The 23,774-nt window shown below is 39.2% G+C and overlaps 2 protein-coding genes and 1 non-coding gene across 5 annotated transcripts in view; 2 read left to right on the forward strand and 1 right to left on the reverse strand.

Annotated features, from left to right (window-relative positions):
* Positions 1-23,774, reverse strand: part of RAP1B (RAP1B, member of RAS oncogene family) — a 51,329-nt gene that overhangs the window by 22,074 nt on the left and 5,481 nt on the right. The window contains exon 1 of one of the 3 annotated variants that reach the window (XM_030820022.1): positions 10,702-10,724. The exons of the other annotated variants lie outside the window; for them this stretch is intronic. The gene's annotated coding sequence lies outside the window, so the exon portion shown is untranslated. Of the gene's footprint in view, positions 1-10,701; positions 10,725-23,774 lie in introns of those variants that run through there. 3 annotated transcript variants of the gene reach the window in all.
* On the forward strand, positions 11,954-13,042 carry LOC101177119 (60S ribosomal protein L10-like). Its single transcript, XM_012500064.2, has one exon. It carries the CDS (start codon positions 12,568-12,570, stop codon positions 13,021-13,023), a length of 456 nt encoding a protein of 151 aa, XP_012355518.1. The 5' UTR covers positions 11,954-12,567; the 3' UTR covers positions 13,024-13,042.
* On the forward strand, positions 12,483-12,617 carry LOC115837125. Its single transcript, XR_004032159.1, has one exon. It is a non-coding gene; the product is annotated as a small nucleolar RNA SNORA70 (small nucleolar RNA).

Below are 23,774 nucleotides of genomic sequence, written 5' to 3' on the forward strand. Positions count from 1 at the left end.
TATGTACAAAATGCCCTTTGGTGAGTTCCTGTGCCAGCTCTTTACAGGAGGACATTTATCTCTTTTCCTCAACTGTGTAGCAAAAACAACACAGATCAGGACAGCATATCTCAAGATGCAGTTCTTAGGAGGTTAGCGTCAAGGAAATGTCTCTGAAGCATTCTTGCACTAACTCAGCCCAGAGTGATCATTCTCCTTCATGACAAGTTATACCAAATACTTTAGGACTTGATTATGTATTACCTTGTACTATTTTCTAAGGAGACAACAAGCTGTAGAAAGTAACATTAACTTTGAATTTGAATTTAAGAAGCTCTATTTAAAAAGTTGTGTATCTTGAGATAAATGACTTAATTCTTGGTTTCCAGATTCCTTGTTTACAAAAAGATGGAATGCGGGAAGGGGAAATACTGAACACTCAGATGCCTTATATCAGCCAAGTAACCATGTAAACGCTTGAAGCAGTTAAGGTCTTATTAGGTAATAACGTGGACTGTGGTCAAGTAGGGAGTGAATGCTTTACAGGTAAAGTCATTTGAATTCTAAAAATTATGAATATTGTATAAACCAACAAAATCAATTTGAGAGATAAGAGATCTGAACCCTGGTCCAGCAGTTTTTGACTTCTAGACTAGATCCCTAAAGTCCCTTTCAATTATAAAATGTTTTGTTACAATAATGTTACACGTACCAGACTTTGAAGAATTAAACATAAATGGAATTTTAAAAGCATCTTAGGTTGGGCGTGGTGACTCATGTCTGTAATCCCAGCACTTTGCGGGGCTGAGGCGGGCAGATCACTTGAAGTCAGGAGTTCGACACTAGCTGGCCAACATGGTGAAACCTCGTCTATACTAAAAAATACAAAAATTAGTCGGGCATGGTGGTGCACACCTGTAATCCCAGGTGCTCAAGAGGCTGAGGCAGGAGAATCATTTGAACCTGGAAGGCCGAGGCTGCAGTAAGCCAAGATCACGCCACTGCACTCCAGCCTAGGCAGACAGAGTGAGACTGTCTCAAAAAAAAGAAGTTATATTCCTTATACTATAAAAAATATAAATTGCACTGGTAATAAAATTTAATGATAATCTAAATATTATTTCTCTAAATTCATAATGGTGGTTTGATGTTATAGATATCTTAGAGTCATTATCTTTCAAAAACAATACATATTTTAAAAAGGAGTGAAAATAAACATAAGACAACATCCTTACTCCTAAGGTATGCACAACTGAGAAAATCCATTAAGACTAGTGGGCACTCAACCAGGACAAGATGCAACCACATTTTCTTTTACCTTCTTGCATGCTAGTCCAAGATGCTTTATGCAATAAAAGCCATATAACTAAAAATTAGGGCACGGACATGACATCCTCTCTCAGGAAACACACTTCTCTTCAAATAATACCACAAATAAGAGACTAACTGTATAAGGGATTATACAAATTGGTTACAGAGATTAAGACTGGGAAGTAAAATATAAAAAGAAGTTAAAAACAAGTGACTACCAAGGAAAAAATCTATATACCAAATATACAAAAAATGTGGACTAGTGAGCCAAGTGTCACCACACTGTACTATGAAACATTAAAGCCAACAACAGATTACCTTTAAAGACTGCTTTAATCCTATCCAGGATAAAACACAGGGGGCGGGGGGGGGGGGGGGGGGGGGGGGGGGGGGGGGGGGGGGGGGGGGGGGGGGGGGGGGGGGGGGGGGGGGGGGACGCATCCATGGAAAAAAAAAAAAAAAAAAAAAACAAAAACAAACAAAAAAAAACACAGCAGACCAATGGAATTTTAAAAACTGTAAATTTGTAATCCAGTTAGCACAATTTGCATCCAAGGTTACCTTAAAAACTTTGAATCCAAAATTATCTTGAAAAGCAAACAAATCAACTCATTTAAAAAAAAGGACCCATATTTAAGTAACTTAGAGCAATTCTACATTTTAAGAAGATGAAACCAAATAACTGACATTTTAAGAGACTTCCTTAACTGAGTGAGGCTAGTTCATGATTGGTAAATAAAGAAATCCTGGGGCTGGTTTGAGGCCCAAACTCAGTTTTTCCTTATACACTTAAAAGTAAATACTGTATCATCTTTGGAGCTCAGGGTGGTAAAACATGAAATCTGGAAATAAGGAGACCAAAACTAGCTACGTAATTTACCAGAGGGTGGTCACTTATTTCTAGGCTGGCGTCTTTTTTTTTTTTTTGAGACGGAGTTTTACTCATCGCCCAGGCTGGAGTGCAGTGGTGTGATCTCAGCTCACTGCAACCTCAGCCCCCCTGGTTCAACTGACTCTCCTCTCAGCCTCCCGAGCAGCTGGGATTACAGGTGCGTGCCACCACACCTGGCTAATTTTATATTTTTAGAAAAGGTAGGTTTTCACCGTGATGGCCAGGCTGATCTTGAATTCCTGACCTCAGGGGATCCACCCGCCTTGGCCTCCCAAAGTGCTGGGATTACAGGCCTGAGCCACTGCACTCGGCCTCTAGGCTGGTGTCTTAATCTGTGAAATACAGACAATACTGATTGTACAGAGTTGATGGACAGATTAAGTAAGAATGTACACTGTTTATAAAAGCATTACATGTTAGTTATTACCATCATCAAGCAACTGCAGGGTAGTCCCTATTTTGGTGTCCACTATTTGGTCTATAAATGTTTGCTGAATAAAGACTAATCATTTCCAGCAAATGACAGAAGTATAGACTTTTAAAAGAAGAGTAATAAGTTATCTTTTTATAGGTAAATTGCCATTTAAGTTCACATCAATTATTGACAGATGCCATGAATCCCAACTGAAGATGAAATACACAAATCTTGGCATTTAAAAAAGTAGGGACACGCCAGGTATGGTGGCTCACGCCTGGAATCTCAGTATATTGGGAGGCTGAGGTCAGGAGTTCGAGATGAGCCTGGCCAACATGGTGAAACCCCATCTCTACTAAAAATACAAAAATTAGCTGGGCGTGATGGTGCACACCTGTAATCCCAGCTATTCCGGAGGCTGAGGCAGGAGAATTGCTTGAATGGAGACTCCACCTCAAAAAAAAAAAAAAAAAAAAAAAAAAGTAGGGATCGGCGTGGTGGCTCACACTTGTACAATCCCAGCATTTTGGGAGGCTGAGGTGGGAAGACTGCACGAGACTAGTCTGGACAACACAGCAAAACCACACTTCTACAAAAAATTTATAAAGTAGCTGGGTGTGGTGGTACATGCCTAGAGTCCCAGCTGCTCAAAAGAATGGGAGGATCACTTAAGCCCACTAACTGGAGGTTACAGTGAGCTATGATTGCATTACTGCACTCTAGCATGGGTGACGCAGGACCTTGTTTCTAAAACACACAACAAAAAAGCAGTTCTTATACTTGTCTTCTAGGAATTACAGTCCAGTAGAAATGCCCTGCAGCAGGAACTCTAGTGTTAAAACCAACTTCTGGGTTCCAGACAACTGCTCTTAACTTTATAACCTGATTTATTTCTTAAATCTCATTGACAAATGAAAAAGTAGCTTACAAGAATCAAATCCTTGAAAAGCAATAAGCAACATTTAAAAAGCATAATTTCTTTCCCTTAAAATATGCCCAAAAATAGCTGAGTGTCGTGGCTCATGCCTGTAATCCTAGGACTTTCGGAGGCCAAGGTGGGTGGATCACTTGAGGTCAGGAGTTTGAGACCAGCCTGGCCAACATGGTGAAGCCCCGTCTCTACTAAAAATACAAAAAAAAAAAAAAAAATTACCCAGGTGTGGTGGCGGACGCTTGTAGTCTCAGCTACTCAGGAAGCTGAGGCAGGAGAATCGCTTGAACCCGGGAGGCGGAATTTGCAGTAAGTAGAGATTCTGCCACTGCACTCAAGCCTGGGCTACAGAGCAAGACTTAGTAAAAAAAAAAAAAAAAAAAAAAAAAAAAAAATCTCTGCATGGGTATAACCAAAATGGAAATTTTGCAAAAGCAGTTCTCCAATCTCAAGTTGTTTAGCTACTACACTCACCCCCCAACCCCAGTTTGAAATTCTGTGATCCTAAATTATAAAAAGAGGCTTAAGTAGGCCAGGCACACTGGCTCACGCCTGTAATCTCAGCACTTTGGGAGGCCGAGGTGGGTGGATTGCTTGAGGTCAGGAGTTCCAGACCAGCCTGGCCAATATGGTGAAACCCCATCTCTACCAAAATACAAAAATTAGCTGGGTGAGGTGGTGGGCACCTGTAATCCCAGCTATTAGGGAAGCTAAGGCAGGAGAATTGCTTGTACCCAGGAGGTGGAGGCTGCAGTGAGCCGAGATTGCACCACTGCACTCCAGCCTGGGTGACAGAGTGAGACTCTGTGTCAAAAAAAAAAAAGAGGCTTTAAATACTGGTTCCTGAAGTCAGGTAACATTACTTCTCCCACTGCACTTTCTGAAAGAGAAGATACTTGACTTCTCCTTTCCACCTCCAACTCCAAAAGTAATACTTTAATAGCTAAAGAGGATAACTGTGTCCTTTTCTCATTCCCAAATAAATTCAACTAATTCAACTGTCAGAAGGACCTGTTATGAATCTGTTTAACACAATGACAGACTTTAAAAATCTTTTTGAAGGAAAAAATAAGGGGCCCAAACACTACCTCTCCTACCCTCTTTTAAAAATAAAACTTCTAACAAGGAACTATAAAATAGAAAGCTGCTAAAATGAAGACTGCTTATCATATTTACTTTGTCTGCCTCTCTCATAATGAAGACACATGGAAAATGTTTCCAATCTTACTCATTCTGCCAAGAAAGATCTCCTGTGAACAAGATTTCTAAATCTAGAGAATGCAAAATTTGTAGATTATCAGACTGTGTATAGCATTTTCTCTATTCTGATCATATTTATAATACCTCAAGAAAGAAAAAATTCCCTTGCCCTTTTCATGGATTAATACTGCTAGTAAATAAGTTTTTTCAACTAATCACACTAACTTTCTCACTGAAATATTCAACAACATATAATTTGACATGCAACGTAAGGTTAGCTTTTCCAGTTTCATTTCTAGTTACCTTTTCAGTTCAGTATTTGAGCATGTATGGTAGAATACAGAACAGAGTGTAACAATTTATCAATAATCTGACAAATGCAGAAGAACCAGTTTAATAGATTTCTCAGCTGAGTCAAGAGATAAGCAAAATAGTTAAGTGATTTTTTAAAAGAAGGAGAGACCAACAATTTCAAAAATAGGTAAAATAAAAATAATAATAATAATACAGGCTCAAGATCACCTTACTAGTTTCTATCAGATCTTTCCAAATAGGCTGTATTTGTGTAGAACTCCTCCCTGCTCCCAATTCTCTAGATGTGACCAAAAAAATGTCATTTTTTCCCTGTATCTGAACTAGCAGTAAAATCCATAGGGATGCATACTGACTTGGCATAGGCTTTAGATCCCATTGTCTGGGTTGGAATCAGTTCTACTTAGTTGAATGGCTTTGGTCATGTTATTTTAAACTCTGTGTCTCATTTCCTCACTTGAAAATGGAAATAAAATTATCTACTCCTTATGGTTCTTAAAGATTCAAATGAAATAACTTACCCTATGCAAAATGTGTAGCACAATGAGTAACACACAGGAAGCAGTCAGTAAATGTTAATTTGCTATTTTTTAAAATTAAATCTATCTAGGTGTTTATAGTGCTTAAGACACCTAAAGGACTTCAATAGCATACTATTTTAATAGGTAACTGTACACCCAGGAGTTGTCATGAATTCTTCTCTCTTCACTCCATTATCAAGTCTGATTCATTCTACCTTGATATCTCTGGAATCAATTCCATTCTCTCTACTCCACTACCTTATATTGGGCCTTATTATTTCTTACACAGAAAGAGGATACAAGAGGCAATGAGAAAACATTAATTTGCTTTACACCTCAATTTCAATGACCAGATTAGAGATGTTAAGGTTTTTTTTTGTTTGTTTTTTTTTTTTTTGTTTTTTTTTTTTTTTTTGACAGAGTCTTACTCTATTGCCCAGGCTGGAGTGCAGTGGCACGATCTTAGCTCACTGCAACCTCCACCTCCCAAGTTCAAGTGATTTTCCTGCCTCAACCTCCTGAGTAGCTGGGACTACAGGCACATGCCACTATGCCTGGCTAACTTTTGTATTTTTTAGTAGAGACGGGGTTTCACCACATTGGCCAGGCTGGTCTCGAACTCCTGACCTCATGATCCGCCTGCCTCGGCCTCCCAAAGTGCTGGGATTACAGGCATGAGCCACTGCACCCAGCCAAGATATTAGTTTTAACTATGACAAAGACGTTATGTGGCCCAGAAATCTGAGGAAAAGCAAATGTGACAACTACATATTCAAGCCCAGAAGACACTCTGTTAGTTTTATAAATTAAAATGTTCACAGTGTTTGCACTGTGTTAGCTCACAATCAAGCAGGGTCTACAGTATAAAGTGCTTGCTGTGGATGCACAGAAGAGAACAATTGTCTACCTATAAAGAACTATCAGGCAAGGCTTCCTAAGTGGATATTTAAAGCAGACCAGTGGATATATAAATCATTAGGGAATAGGGGAGTTCACTTGTAAAGTGAGGGCACTCTGGGGAACAGGATGAGTATGACTGAAGTCATCAAGTCATGGGTGGTGGGGGGTTCGGTGGAGGTATGGGGGAATTTATTTTGTGATAATAAATCTCAACTTAGTTTTAAGGTTTTAGATGTAAGATGTCACCCAATGAACTTTGATGATGTTTTTCCCAGCTTATGAGAAATAGAAATATGAACAGAAAAAAATACTGCACAAAACTGAAAACCTTTCTAACTTAGTAAGCTTCTCACAATAAAACACGCAGTGAGTAGCTTGTATTGTACAATAAACCATAACATATGAAAATCACTTGCCAGCTGGGTATGATAGCTCACATCTATAGTCCTAGTTACTTGAATCTTGCTTGAGTGGGAGGATTGCTTGGGGCCAGGAGTTCCAGACCAGCCCAGACAACATAGTGAGACATCATCTCTAAAAACATCATTAGCCCACACAGTGCCTATAATCTCTGGACTTGCTCCCATTTCCTCTTTATCTGAAGCCTTTTGTAAAAAGGAGAGTTAAGTATCTTACATCTTATTTTTAATTTCTCTAGCAAGACACCACTGTTGTGGTCAAATCACCGCCACCATTTACTCCACATTCTTTTAGGGTCTACTCTAAAAAAAAAAACTGTGTCTACTAAACATAAACCAAAACTACTGAAGAGTCCCTCTGCTTGTGAAAAGAACATCATTCTTATTCAACTTTAGTTAAAATTTTCCCACATTTTGGTCTTTTTTATCATCTGAATCTGATCTTTACCATATGAATATAATCTTCCAAATATTTGCTAAAAGGCACAAGTAATTTTTCTTTGTTAATTAAAAAAAAATTTGTGTGGCTGGGCATAGTGGCTCATGCCTGTAATCCTAACACATTGGGAGGCTGAGGCAGGAGGATCACTTGAAGCCAGGAGTTTGAGACCAGCCTGGCCAACATGGCAAGACCCTGTCTCTAATAAAAATACAAAAATTAGCAGGGCATGGTCACACACATCTGCAGTCCCAGCTACTCAGGAGACTGAGGCCCAAGAATTGAACCTGGGAGGCGGAGGTTGCAGTGAGCTGGGATTGCGGCTGCACTCCAGCCTGGGTGACAGCCAAACTGTCTGAAAAAAAAACAAAACAAAATCCCAAACCCAAAAAAACTGTTTCCTTCATGTTCATTTTATGTGTTTATTTTTTAAAAAGAAAAAAAAAAACCTGCAGTAAAGCACTGATATGCAAAAAAGATGGCTACATCATGAAGTGGAATCAGGGTGACCAACGGTCCAGGTTTAAGCACTGAAAGTCTCATGTCTGAGGAAACTCTCCATCCTGGGCAAACAAGAATGGTTGGCCATTTTAGGTAGAATACGTTCTGACAGGAATTTGCTTCTTATTTCATATTCTTAAAGATGGAAAAAACATACCTGCTCTTAAAAAGCTTACAATTTTGTAGGAAAAGATGGAGACATAAAAATATGAAAAATATCATGAGATGTACAAAATACTATGGGAGTTCAGAAGGAGAGATCAGGAGATTTATGAAGAGGGTGGCAAAAAAAAAAAGAAAGTTACAATATTTCAATAGGAAAGAACATACCAGGGGTAAAGAAAAGTGAGAGCAAAGGCACAAAAGGCAGCATAACATGGGAACATTAATTAGACTATAGCGGAAAAAGCAGTCTGACTGGCTCACAGGGAACAAAGGAATAGGAAAATAAAAATAGCAGGAATCTTCAGTTAAGATTAAGGAGATCTCTGAATATCAGTGAAGAGCTTTGACTCATTTAATAAGCAACAACAGACATTTTGAAGATAAATACTGAGAAAACTAAAGATACTTTTAAATTAACGAAAGAAGTTCTAACAGTAGAAGGCTGAACAATACATCTAGGCATGGTAAGCATTTCATTAAAATATGAGTAATATGTGGTAATTTTTAAAATGCGTAAGTTAACTTGCAACAAAAACCTATATTAAAATGGTGAAAAACAACAAATGAGGTCAGAAATAGCATACCAAATGGAAGAAACTGCAAGAAACTGACATAAGGATAGTTAAAAACTTGGAATTTCAGCTTTATTCAATATTATATGGATATTAAGTATCTGCTATGTGCAGCCAGTGTAGATATCATATGCAAACATTTTTGGTTCCCTATTTTTTATAACAGGATATTAATTTTGATACCACGGCATCTAATATCTAAGGCACGCTGAAGTTACATTTAGTTATACCACTATCACAAAACATAGCACTTAGGGTATTTGCCTACAACCTCACATGTATTAACAAATAAAGCAGATGTATGGGGCAGGCCCCATTTTTCCCTCAAAAAAAGTACTTCGAATCTGCCAAAGTGCATGAAAAAAACATATTCAGGCTGGATGCAGTGGCTGACACCTGTAACCCTTGGGCAACAAGGCGAAACCCCACCCCTACAAAAAATACACAAAATGTAGTTCCACCTACCCAGGAGGATGGGAGGTGAAAGGATCACCTGAGCCTGGGCAGGTTGAGGTTGCAGTGAGCTGTGACAGCGCCACTTCACTCCAGCCTGGGTAACAGAGACCCTGCCTCGAAAAAAACAAACAAACAAACAAACAAAAAACAAAAAACACTCCAAACCCAAAAAAGCAAAAAGCCCCAAAACCATACTCAGTTAAGGGTTAAATACCTCATGACCTGGGGCCTACGTGTAATGATTATTGCTATATAATCAAAACCTAACACAGTGCCGGGAATATGGAAGACACCTAATTATTTGTTGAATGAATCAAAACCAGTTTCTTGCCCTAGAGGGGAGGTTGGCCAACTAGAACTCCCAGACCAAATCTCATTTGCTCCCTGTTTTTGTTTATTTATTTTTTTTTTTTTGGTATATAAAATTTTGTTGGAACACAGTCACACTCATAAAGTTTTAATGGAACATAGTTCATTTGTTGTGTCTTGTCCATGGTTGGCTTCAGGCTACAATAGCAGAGATGAATGGTTGTGGTAAGAGACTGTATGGTTAACAAGGCTTAAAATAGTTATCTGGCCCTTTACAGAAAAAGTTTGCCAACACTTGCACTATAGGCTAGAGCCTGGAAGAGACAAGGATAGACCTTGCCCATTAACTCAGAGGTGGTAAATGGGTTTTAGCTTAGTCATCAACTCAAAATATTAATAGCTACCTGTAGCTAAGTACAGTGTTGAGCATGATTTTTGAGATCAACTAAGACTCAAAGGGAAAGAATCTAGTTCTCAATTACCAATGGCTACTGTGGCTTAAGTGAAGGAGAGACATGGTTGTATTAATGATTCCAAAAACATTTGAAAATTTCTGCTGTAGAGTATTTTAAACATCTAGCACTGTTGTCTGACGGTTTTACAAAAATGAATTAATTAGCTGCAAAATATATGCCAAACAACCCCCTCAAAACAAATCAAAACACCTATAAAGAATTACTGAGAATGATCCTGCTAAATGCTGAAGTCTGTCTACCAAAACCAATGATTTCTGGCATAGCTAGCTATCATTTTTATAACATTCATTCAGTATCTCTATGTGACAGGTACATTATTCACTTAGTTAACAGATTGAGTTGTTTAAGATCATTCATGAGGATGATAAAATAGTATATATAAAGGGAACCTATAGCAAGAAGGTTAAGCCCCTAGTATATATAAAAACTTTAAGATTTATAGATAAAATTGAAAACGGCAGCTTGGGTAAAATATATTTCACATTTAAAATGAAAATCTAATCTGTTAATTTTGTGCATTTAGATTCTTCAAGTGGTTAAAATACACATGGTCTAACATCAAAGTATTCATGCCACTGGGGTTCTGAAGTTTCTCTTCAGATTATTTTAGAATAATCCTTTGTTAACCAATAAATATATTTCTAATCTGGAACACTGACGTGTCTGTATGGTGCTTTTAAAGCTCTTACCATGTCCTTTCATATATTAAATTTCAATCTTCAGAGCAACAATGAAGATAAGGTACTGTCTTTAGATAAAGGATCTGGCTGGGCACAGGGGCTCACGCCTGGAATCCTAGCACTTTGGGAGGCTGGGGTAGGTAGATGGCTTGAGCTCAGGAGTTTGATACCAGACTGGGAAACATTGTGAAACCTTGTCTCTACAAAAAATACAAAAAATTACCTGGGCATGGTGGTGCACGCCTGTGACCCCAGCTACTCAGGAGGCTGAGGTGAGAGGATCACCTGAGCCCAGGGAGATTGAGGCTGCAGTGAGTCGTGACTGCACCACTGCACACCAGCCTGGGCAAGAGAGTGAGACTTGTCTCAAAATAGATAAATAAATAAGTAAATAAAAATAGATAAAGGATTTGTGATTCAGATTACTTACCTGAAGTTGCAGAACCACAAGACTGTAGATTTAGGATTAGAATCCAGACTACTGCTGTCCAATAGAGCTTCCTGTGATGATAATGTTCTATCTGGACTGTCTAGTATAGTAGCCACTAGCCACAGATGACTATCAAACACTTGAAATGTGGTTAGTGTAACTGTAAAACTAAAATTTTGATTTTATTTAATTTCAATTAAAACTCTTTCTACACTTCTGGATTTTTGCTTATGAAACTACTGAACAAGGCATCCAGAGCTTCAATATTCATGAAAAGCTTGGATCTACCAAAAGTGTCATCATCAGGGCCTCTTTATTTCTGGAAAAGCAGTTTGCCCCAGTCTCATTCTTGTACTTTTCTCTCACAAGGATACCACTCGTTTTCTTCACATAAATATCCCTTTGAAAAGTTTTTGCTAAATTTTCTAAAGTCATGCATTGGACAAGGTTTCCTGTTGGAAGTTATACAAATCACATTTACATATAAAAATAAGTCATTAAAAAATATCAAGCAACTTACAAAATTACTGTGGAAACTAGAGAATGAAGTTGGAAGCTAGCATAGCCACAAACACCCAAAACCATATTACAAAATTGGCCAGGTGAGGAAACTGCTGTCACATCACTAACAGTAGATGCTTCAGTTTGTATCAGTTGTTTCTGCAGCAGAAAACTGATTTGTGGTATACATCAACCAAGAGGAAAAGAGAAATCCATCAGAAATTTATCATCTCTTCCATCTCAAGTTAAAGTACATGTAATTTTGTGGGGCCTAGGTCAAGTACTTGTGCCCTAGCTGCAAGGGAGGCTGGAAAAGCTAGTATCTGGCATATTCATTTTCTTCTTTTTAAGAGACAAGGTCTCATTCTGTTATCCAGGCTGGAGTGCAGAGGCGCAATCATAGCTCACTACAGCCTCAACTCCTGGGCTCAAGCGATCTATCCACCTCAATATCCTGAGTAGCTGGACTACAGGTGTGTGCCGCATGCCCGATTAATTTTTTTAATTTTTTTGCAGAGACAGGGTCTTGCTATGTTGCCCAGGCTGGTCTCAAACTCCTGGCCTCAAGTGATCCTCCTGCCTTGGCCTCCCAAAGTGTTGGGATTTCAGGAATGAGTCACCACTGTCTGGCCCATTTTCATTTTCTATAAAGCAAGGTTATCTACCAAAACTTATGTCCGTTTTTTCAGTATACTGGGGAGTCTCTCTAAAGATAAATTAACATACCCTGTACACATCTATCTATATGATAAAAGATGCTTTTTAGTCAGGTATTATGTTTCTGTTAGATGTAGTTTGGCTGGTATGGGTCACATTCCAGCATGATGTGAAGTAAGGAGCTACGCATGGGGTATTTCGAAAAGTGGGTAAAACAAAAGTCACACTGGGAATAACGAGAGGGGAAGTTTCAAGGTCAGGTCAAATTTATATGTGAAGGCCCAGAAGCCCAGGAGTGCTAATCAATTTTAAAGTAGTGGTTGGCTACCAAACCATTTACACTTCTAACACTATTATTAGTAAAATCTCTCATTCTAGTAGGGATTGGGTGTATGTGTGTTTTAAAAAACACCCTGCTGCAGCCTATTAAGCCGACTGAGTTCCTTTCCTCATGGGGGCCCAGTGTGCAATGGCTACAAACAGCAGCTTCCTTGGTAGTGTATGCAGCCTGTTTGTTGTATCGGTTGCTCTAAGGGACCTTGGAGACAGTCCTTTCAGATGGATGTACATGTTTCTGACCTTGCACTACCCCAGTGTAGGCTTCAAACAGGCATGCGAGGTGCCTTTGGAAAGCCCCAGGGCACTGTGGCCAGGGTTCACATTGGCCAAGTTATCATGTCCATCCGCACCAAGCTGCAGAACAAGGAGAATGTGATTGAGGTCCTGCGCAGGGCCAAGTTCAAGTTTCCGGGCCACCAGAAGATCCACATCTCAAAGAAGTGGGGCTTCACCAAGTTCAATGCCAATGAGTTTGAAGACAGGGTGGCTGAGAAGCGGCTCATCCCAGATGGGTGTGGGGTCAACTACATTCCCAACCATGGCCCTCTGGACAAGTGGCGGGGCCCTGCATTCATGAGGGCTTCCACTGTGCTGCCCCCTCTTAATACTCACCAATAAATTCTACTTCCTGTCCACCCAAAACAAACAAACAAACAACAACAATAACAAAAAACACCCTGGAAAATTCTGATACTACCTTCCCTTTTCCTTAAGACCTTTACCCAAGCCCAGAACTATTAGGGGCTGTCTACTAGGAACATTTTATTCATCTTTTTGCCTATAAAATAAATTTCCCCAATTTAGTACAGAAAAGGGTGTCTGCTATTCCTCAGATCTCCAGAAATCAGATTATTTAGTAGTTTAAATAAGCTACTCAAATGCCTTAACTTCCACAAGTCACAGATTAAAAATGAGACACTATCTCCAAAGGGATGACTGAGACTGGGGGGAAAAAGGTTGTCCAAGATGGTTCTCTATATCCAAAATTTAAAGATACCGTCAAAAACGCCCCATAATATTTGCTGAACAGGTTGCAAAGTAACTACAACCACCACAGAAATAGCCCTATTAGTTAGAGAAAATATCTACTTTCATATATTTCAAGCAAATGCTATACTACATGCAGTTTATAAGCTGTTGGGGTACAGGTATAAGAAATCCAGGAGACTGAGACCACGGTGAAACCCTATCTCTACTAAAAATACAAAAAAAAAAAAAAAAAAATTGGCCAGGCGTGGTGGTGGGTGCCTGTATCCCAGCTACTCAGGAGGCTGAGGCAGGAGAATGGTGTGAACCCAGCAGGCGGAGCTTTCAGTGAGCCGAGATTGCACCACTGCACACTCCAGCCTGGGCGACAGAGCGAGACTCCGTCTCCAAAAAAAAAAAAAAAAAAAAAAAAGGAAATCGAAAGTGAGGAACTTTAGTGTTAGTAGATAAATAAAGGTAAGAACTCCAGAACAAAGCATACCCATTTTCATGCATAGAAGAATGCCATAAATATTTTCTCAATATAAATGCTTAAGTGGGGTGGTGCTTTTGCAAACCATCACCCTCCACAAGGATGGGTGAAGCTTTTTTAAAACATGATTCTACAGTCTGTTTCAACACAAGGCTGAATTCAGAAATAAACAGAATTAGTGTCTTCTATGAGAGGAGAAACAAATGGCTCAGAAAAATATTTTATTTCATTTTACTGTTACCCTCATAACCAGGATCAGATGACAAACTCAATATGACCACTCCTAAATACATCTGAAACTTTTTTTTTTTTTTTGAGACGGAGTCTCGCTCTATTACCAGGCTGGAGTGCAGTGGCACGATCTCAGCTCACTGCAACGTCCGCCTCCCGGATTCAAGCAGTTCTCCTGCCTCAGCCTCCCGAGTAGCTGGGACTACAGGTGCATGCCACCACACTCGGCTAATTTTTGTATTTTTAGTAGAGATGGCAGGGCGGGGTTTCACCATGTTGGCCTGGATGGTCTCGATCTCTTGACCTAGTGATCCACCCGCCTTGGCCTCCCAAAGTGTTGGGATTACAGGCATGAGCCACCACGCCCAGCCTCATCTGAAACTTTAAAAAAGAATGCCTTGATTTTAGATTGTGGGTTCATAACCTGCATGATTATATTATACATTCAAAATGAAACTTAAGGACCAGAATATTCCTAATGGAAAACTCCCCAGTAAACCTGCCAGAAGTTCAGAGGAGAAAAATTAACCAAGTAACAAAACATAGTGGGAGCATAGGTACTTCCTATAATTTTCTCTAATACTAATTTTATTATCTCAACCTAAGCATTTATACTACCTGCTTATGCGTGCACTGGCTCATGCAGCTAATTGTGTTATAAAGTTTTTTTTGACTAATTTAACAGTTCTTCCTTTTATAATCTACCCTCTTCAGTCTATTCAAAGATCCATTTAGTATTCTGTAAAATAAAGGCCACTCAGAAAAATGAAAGGCACACCACACTTCACTGGAAGACATAAATAATGTTTACATTGGGCTTTCGCATATGAACACTTAACTACTTACTTGCATAATTACTAGGCCAGTAAGCACTTAAAAAAAAAAGTAGCTCCAAAAGATGCCTGTCATGGCAATTCTAAAAGTGGTAAGACGGTATCCAAAAAACATCACATGCATTAATGTGTGCATCATTGAACATTAGTATATACACCCAACAAATGGATAAAGGCAATGAGAACCAAAGTCTGGGTGGTTAACTAGGCTGTTAGAATAACCAGAGCATCTGAAGAAAACATGGAAAGTGGGCAGTCACTTCCTGTAATCAATTCTGAGTTTCTAAGTAGCCTCTTCAGATATTTACTTCAATCCTTGTCACTACCAAATGGTTCCATCGAGGAGCTTTTGTTGTTGTTGTTGTTGTTATTGTTGTTTGAGACGGAGTCTCACTCTGTCGCTTAGGCTGGAGTGCAGTGGCATGATCTCAGCTCACTGCAACTTCTGCCTGCCAGGTTCCAGCAATTCTTCTGCCTCAGCCTCCTGAGTAGCTGGGACTACAGGAACACACCACCATGCCCAGCTAATTTTTGTATTTTTAGTAAAGATGGGGTTTCACCATGTTGGCCAGACTGGTCTCGAACTCCTGGCCTCAAGTGATCCGCCTACCCTGGCCTCCCAAAGTGCTTGGATTACAGACATGAGCTACTGTGTCTGGCCTGAGGATGTTTAAATGAGGATTACATTAGTCCTATTTACAATATTCCTATTCTAATCTTCTATTGTATTCTTACTTTACAATTAAATTTATCAAATAATTCTTAAAAACTTTATTAGGAAACAAACTGCCCAATATCTTACAAGACTTAAAAAATCACCAAGATGAAACTGTGGTTAAGTTATGAGCTCTCAATATTTAAACATTTAAAAAAATGTTAGTGTTTGTCAGGCACCAACCTTAGCTATTTCCAAACATTTAACTGGACTATGCAATTATAGAATTAGGTGATTCTCCCATACCCTAAAGACTCATCACCCTCAGCAGTGCATTCCATCCTGAGTCAGGGTCAAATAATTCCTTGGCAAAGAGGGTTTCTAAAGCTAATTGCTTCAAAGTAACATTTTCAGACCCTGGTATCTTCTCCAAACAGTAATGAATAAAGCCTTTTTAACTCATTTGAAACCAATTTCTTCTCTCGTTTTTTTTTTTTTTTTTTTTTCCGAGATGGAGTCTCACTCTGTCGCGCAGGCTGGAATGCCATGGCGTGATCTCCGCTCACTGCAACCTCCGCCTCCTGGGTTCAAGTGATTCTCCTGCCTCAGCTTCCTGAGTAGCTGGGACTACTGGCGTGCACCACCACGCCCGGCTAAGTTTTTGTATTTTTAGTAGAGACAGGTTTCACTGTGTTAGCCAGGATGGTCTCGATCTCCTGACCGCCTGATCCACCCACCTTGGCCTCCCAAAGTGCTGGGATTACAGGCATGAGCCACTGCACCCAGCCTGAAACCGATTTCTTATAGAAATTCTGAAATCCTAAAATCTCTGAAAACTCAAAGTTCTATAACTATGTTGGTGGCAAAGCTTGACCTGATATATAATGGCAAAACTTCATCTGAGCACTGATGGGAGACTATTTTTACCTTTTCTCTCACTTAATGTGACTATCCATGTTTCACATTAATACTGTGTTTGATTACTCTTACCAAAATCTAAAACAAATCTTTCCTCAAAATTCTGAAATCCAAAAATACCTGGCACCAAAGGTTATATATAGGAAAGCGATTATGGCCCTATAATCAATTTTACAAACATCTACCAGAGCAAAACACTCTTGAATTTACTTCAATTTCTGTAGTGCTGCTCACTGTAATTCACTGTTAATCTCAAACTCCTTTAATATGCAGATTCTACCTTATTTTTACTGTCTTTTCTAACTATTAGATCCTAAGGGTTTCACTTCTTCCTTTAACTCTAATAGGCACTCATTTATATTGCTCATTTGGATATTCTGAACTGCTAACAGTTTTATATTGGTTAACTTTTCATGTCTTTGCTAAAAACCTTTTGTGCAAAATTACTCAATTTAATCCTAACATATAGTAACTAAGAACAATTAGTTTTCAATAACATGCAATCAGATCAAATAGTCCTCAAGAGACAGATGACCTAAATAAAAAATGAGGAATTATAGTTGGACATAGATATACAACTTTAAAAATTAGTTTAAGGCTGGTTGTGGTGGCTCACGCCTGTAAATCCCAGCACTTTGGGAGGCTGAGGCAGGAGGATCCTTGAGCCCAGTAGTTCCAGACTAGCCTGGGCAAGATTACAAGACCAGGCCGCTACCAAAAAAGTAAAGAAAAAACCAGTTTAAGGAGTAGCTTATGGGAATTGATATGGACAAACCGTTACATACTTTATATATTTTTTTAACTAAAATAATTCTCTTGAGCACTAGGCAGTTACTGGGCTAACCAATTGAGACAGTGGTGGAAAAGTAACATGATCTTCCTGTCCTCCTGAAACAGTTTAGAGGGGATGAGAGGTAAACAAATGGATAAATATAATTATTGATTATGGTAAGAACTACAGAGGTAATGAAGACAGATGCTCCTTTATATAAGATGATCAGGAAAAAACTCTGTAAATGTGACATCTGAACTGAGATCCACTGTTGTGACTGAGGCAGAATTGCAGAGGGCTGGCAAAAGATTGCCACAGAAAGAAGTACAGCTGACTAGAGCTTAGTGAGTAATGGGGATAAAGTTGTGAAGTAAGCAAGAACTGGATTATGCAGTACCTTCTAGGCCTTGATAAGGAACTGGTTCTTAAGGATAAATTGGGACCAGAGGGTATTATTACATATCTGATTTACATTTTTACATTTTTAAAAAGGTCACTTTCTATTCTGGGTGGAAAATAATGTGGGGAAGGACAAGAATGAAAACAAGTTAGGAAGCTCCTGTGAGTCCAGACAAGAGATGACTGTGGCTTAAACAAGGGTGGTATCACAGAAACACAGGATTTGAAAGCCCGAAAAGACCTTAACAGCCATTTAGTCCAACTGTCTCTACATAAAGATAAGGTCCTAAGACAGGAGTTAACTTGTTCAAGGTTTCATGACCAGTGCCAGAGACTAAACTGAAGCCTGTCACCTAGGTCAATGTTACCACCACTAAACCATGCTTTTTAAGACAACAGAGTACAATAAAAGGTCTAATTACTTAAAACAAATACCTGAGTTCTCAGATTTAATTTCACACCCAACCCAATGGAATGAGCTAAAACATATGAGGACAATGACATAAAGGTCTAATTCAAGCACCTGAAGGTCCAGAGAAAAGTACATAAGGGACTGCTGGGGAGCAGAACTAGTCAAAGGCTCTCCAGTCAAACTGCTTAGTGATGAAATTTTAAGACTATAATCTCTAACTCAAACATGATGCCAGTTTATCCTCTACATAGGACCTTCTGATGGGTAAGATGTATCAACCACTATAATCACAAGTGTTTTTCAATGTTGAGTTTATCATTCCTGTTGACCAGAACTGTGAAGTGAATTGCTTTTAACAGTAGTCCTGCACTTAACAAGAACCTCTTAATCACCATCCTCACTCTCTTTTCTGCTCTACTTCCTGCCCTTTCACCTCTTCATTGCCTATTATCACCATCATTAATCATCATCACTTTCATCTAAACAGAGAAATGTTATAAATGCTTTTTCTGTCCTTAAAAGCTTGCATACCTAGTCTTAATTGTTTTGTTGAAGGATGATTAAGTTGAGAGCACCTGGAAGAAAAAAACACAAGTATAAACAAGCTAAAATCGAAGGATTTAATGCAATATTTTCAACTAGCAACTAAAACTCTATAAACAAGTCAGTGACAACCTTGTGACTAATTTGGATGTCCTGGACATAAAATATGATCTCAGTATGTTCCCTAATTCAGAACTGCTAGAACAGCTGACCAGTTAATTATTTAATACAGGCAGCACTAAAGCTTCCTGTTAAATTCCCTTGCTCTTTATGGGATTAGCTCATGTAGGCAGGAGTTCTATAATGCTTAATCCCTGAAGCTATCCTGAAGTTAGCATTTTCACATGTATTCCTTCCCTAAACCTTTTTCTTCCTCTGGTGTCAACTTTGTTCTCTGCAACACTGGTGTTCATACTGAATTCTCTTTTCTCTCCATTTTAATCTCTGTAGGGAAATAACTGGCACTAAATTTCCAAGAAACTGTGCACAATACAAACTGTAACTTAACCATCTTTCTTAACACTTTCCTAATCTGAAACTGATTACTCGATCCAAACACAGTCTAAAAATCCCTTAAAATTTGTAACCAGACTGGTGTTGTGGCTCACTCCTGTAATCCCAGCACTTTGGAGGACTGAGGTAGGAGAATTGATTGAGCCAAGGAGTTTGACACCAGCCTGGGCAACATGGCAAAACCCTGTCTCTACAAAAAATACAAAAGTTAGTTGGGTGTGGTGGGCACACGCCTGTAGTCCCAGCTACTCGGGAGGCTGAGGTGGATCAACTGAGCCAGGGAGGTCGAGGCTTCAGTGAGTTGTGACACTGCACTCAAGCCTAGGTGAAGTGAGACCTTGTCTCAAAAAAAAAAAAAAAAAAAAAAAAAAAGGAAAATAAAATTTGGACTTATCCCATGAGTTTATAAAAACAGTTTAACAAGGATTGCTACAAATGTTTTAAAATTAACATAAAAAAGAAGGCCGCGGAGTGGCTTTACCCAGCACTTTGGGAGGCCGAGGTGGGTGGATCACCTGAGGTCAGGAGTTCGGGACCAGCCTGGCCAACATGGTGAAACCCTGTCTCTACTAAAACTACAAAAGTTAGCCAGGCATGGTGGTGGCGCCTGCAATCCCAGCTACTTGGGAGGCTGAGGCAAGAGAATCGCTTGAACCTGGGAGGAGGAGGTTACAATGAGCTGAGATTGCACCACTGTATTCCATAATCCAGCCTGGGTGACAAGAGAGACAGACTCAGTCTCAAAAAAAAAAAAAAAAAAAAAGCAAGAAACAGCATTCTCCTGAAAGGTAAAAAAAAGGATCATTCTACAGGTGTGTTTTTGAAGAGTGTCTACTTAAGGTAAGACAACACACCAAATTCTCAGGTCAAAAAGACATTACTAAACTTGAAACTTACAGCTTTACTATGGGAAAGTTACCAAATATTTTAAAACTGAGAAAGTCAACTACTAAAAATCTACTTAAGGATTACGTCAGAATTTGGACACAAGGGAATTCTGTCTATAGATGAGCAGTCAGGTATACAAAACAAATATTAAAACCAAAAATAGGCTTAAAAATAACTATTATCTAATCCATTACCAAGACTAAAAGTTGAATGGACTGCTCAGAGAAGACTACAAAGAAGTTAAACTTAAACTGATTATATATCAATAGATTTTAAGATAAAGCACATGAAAACATTGCTTCACATTTATCTATGGCTCCCATTCCTGCTTCCAACAAAAATATAAACAAAATAAATCAAAGAAGACATCAAACACTGAGAGCAAGCATGGAAAATGAGTAATACAAAATACATCAGACAGTTGGGAATATTTTAATAGCGTTTTCAGATAAATCTGGATATTGGTCTTTGACACTACACCAAAGCTCAGCAATTGGTTGCAATATGGAACAGGATACCTTATTGATAAACTTCATGTTCTCTATAACATTAAAATCCGTTGGTCTAGCTGACACTTTGGAAAGATTTCTTACCCATGTATGATTTTTATAATATTATGCATTGATCATTTGGAAATACTGACTCAGTTATGCAGATAATCAAATAATGACAGATTATATACTTACAGCAGCTGATACAAGCTTTCTAAAATTTTTGCTTAAAATCTAGGAACTTTATCATTGACCATAAATACTACTACTATTTTCCCTAAAGCAAAGCCTCACTGTTTTCAAGAAAATGTCAGCCTAATGCCCTAGTCTGGCATTCTTCTAAGCAAAAATGGCATTATATGAAGACTGATTCAGTGTGCAACTCAATCACACAAATACTTTCCCTAGAAACAACTATTATATTTCAGTATGCTGCCAAGTGTTTTTGTTTTGTTTTTTGAGACAGGGTCTTGCTCTGTTACCCAGGTTGAAGTGCAGTGGCACGATCACAGCTAACTGCAGCCTCCAACTCCTGGGCTCAAGAGATCCTTCCACCTCAGCCTCCAGAGTAGCTGTAGGTGTGCATGACCACACTGGCTTTCTTTTTTTTTTTTTTAATAGGAGAGACAGGCTCTCACTACATTGCCCAAGCTGGACTTAGCCTCCCAAAGTGCTGGGAGGCTTGCTGTCCATGGCCTCGCCAGTGTTTTAAGCATACTTCCTATTTTGTTACAGTATATTAAAAAGATGTGTACAAAGGAAGAGATTTAGTTTAAAATTTTTTTACTTCTTCATCAACAGCATTTAGGTGAAACTTAAAAAAAAAATGTGAGTGCATGGCAGTGAATACAATGATTATTAGGACAGTGAAGTACTCTAACCTGGTTTATTCTAAAGTGCCAGAAGTTTTATCCACCACTGTTTTTACATTACAGGTACAAATGTCACTACAGAGAAAACGGCAAAGAATGTCTCAGTGTTATAAAAATAGTTTTGCACTTGCAGACTCGCCAAAAATGTCTAGGGGACCTCCAGGATTCCTTGGACCATACTTTGAAAATACTGATCTAGGTAATGCATGTTACACTAATCAAAACTCACAATTATTTATTAGTCCTTATTCATACTTTAATGGGAATCTTAAGCAATGCCATAAGAGAATAAAAGCTTTATAGGGCCAGGCAAGGTGGCTCACGCCTGTAATCCCAGCACTTTGGGAGGCTGAGGTGGGCAGATCACAAGGTGAGGAGTTCGAGACCAGCCTGGCCAATATGGTGAAGCCCCGTCTCTAAGAAAAATACAAAAAAAATTAGCCAAGCGTGCTGGCGCATGCCTGTAATCCCAGCTACTCAAGAGGCTAAGGCAGGAGAATTGCTTGAACCCGGGAGGCAGAGGTTGCATTGAGCGGAGATCGTGTCACTGCATTCTAGCCTGGGCGACAGACTCCATCTCAAAAAAAAAAAAAAAAAAAAAAAAACAAAAACGCTTTATAGAACAAGAACTAATACGGCTGGGTATGGTGGCTCACGCTTGTAATCCTAGCATTTTGGGAGGTGGAGGCGGGCAGATTACTTGAGCTCAGGAGTTCAGACCAGCATGGGCATCATGGTGAGACCCTGTCTCTACAAAAAATACAAAAATTAGCTGGGCATGGTGGCATGCGCCTGTAGGCCCAGCTACTTGGGGAGCTGAGGCTGGAGAATGGCTTGAATCTGGGAGGTTGAGGCTGCAGTGAGCCAAGTTTGTGCCACTGCACTCCGGCCTGGGTGACAGAGTGAGGCTGTCAAAAAAATATAGTACATTATTATTTTATGGTTTATAAAACATTTATGAGTAATACTGCATTTGATCCTCAACAACTCTAACAACAGTATGTCATCATTCTCACTGAGGAGGCAAGGAGGCTGGAAAGCTTCAGAAGGAAAGTACACATTTTGCTTTATACACATTTTGCTTTAAAAAAGTCATTGTAGTGATGGCATTATGGATGATACTCATTTTCTTCTTTATACTTTTCTATATTCTAAACATTAGTAAGAAAATCAAAGACAATCTTATAAATACAAATTCAGTACACTACCTCAAGTTTGTTAATTTCAAGAGCAGTAGGAGAAAATAACAGATAACATACATTATATATCTCATCCTATCCCTCAATTCAAGATTCCAGAGGAATTCCTGCATTTTGCTATTGTATTGAGAAGCTCGTGGATAACTTAGAAGCATCAGGCACAAATGTTGGTACAATGTAGTAATAGGATTCCACATTCTAACTGCAACTTTAAAACACAAGGTAACAAACAGCTGGATGCAACAAACATACCTTTTGACGCATAAAAACTAAGTAAAAATAGATTATATATATAGTCCTTATTTTATTGATACCCTTTCAGTTCTATTAACTGAGAACTTAGTCCCTGAATTTACTATAAAGTAACTCTGAAAAATATATTCTAATGTGAGAAGGATAAATTTTAGAATACACAGATAATTATAATTTCATTTTACCCAGCATTTTCCATTTCCTCTCCAGAAGCTTTCACCAAAAATTGCTACTAAATAGACAAAACATGTTTCATCTTTTTCCCTTCCCACAAGGCAAAGAAAAGGAAACAGGTAGAGGCAATCCACCACTTCGGCAATCAGTTCACTGTATATTTTTAAAATAAAGTTACTTAGTGAAATGCTGGGCCAGGCACAGTGGCTCATGCCTATAATCCCAGCACTTTGGGAGGCCAAGAAGGGTGGATCCCTTGAGCCCACGAGTTTGAGGTGAGCTTCGGCAACATGGTGAAACCGTCTCTACAAAAAATACAAAACCTGGCCGGGCGCAATGGCTCACGCCTGTAATACCAGCACTTTGGGAGGCCGAGGCAGGTGGATCACCTGAGGTCAGGAATTCGAGACCAGCCTGACTAATATGGTGAAACTCCCTCTCTACTAAATATACAAAAGTTAGCTAGGTGCGGTGGCCTGCACCTGTAGTACTAGCTGCTCAGCAGGCTGAGGCAGGAGAATTGCTTGAACTCGGAGGCGGAGGTTGCAGTGAGCTGAGATTGCGCCACTGCACTCCAGCCTGGGGGACAGAGTAAGACTCCGTCTCAAAAAAAAAATTAGCCAGGCACAGTATTCCCAGCTACTCGGGAGGCTTAGACTGGAGGACTGCTTGACCCCTGGAGGCGGAGGCTGTGGTGAACTGAGATCCTGCCACTGCACTCCAGCCTGGGGGACAGAGCGAGACTCTGTCTCAAAAAA

This window comes from Nomascus leucogenys, chromosome 10, assembly GCF_006542625.1.
Source record: "Nomascus leucogenys isolate Asia chromosome 10, Asia_NLE_v1, whole genome shotgun sequence".
Classification (NCBI taxonomy): domain Eukaryota; kingdom Metazoa; phylum Chordata; class Mammalia; order Primates; family Hylobatidae; genus Nomascus; species Nomascus leucogenys.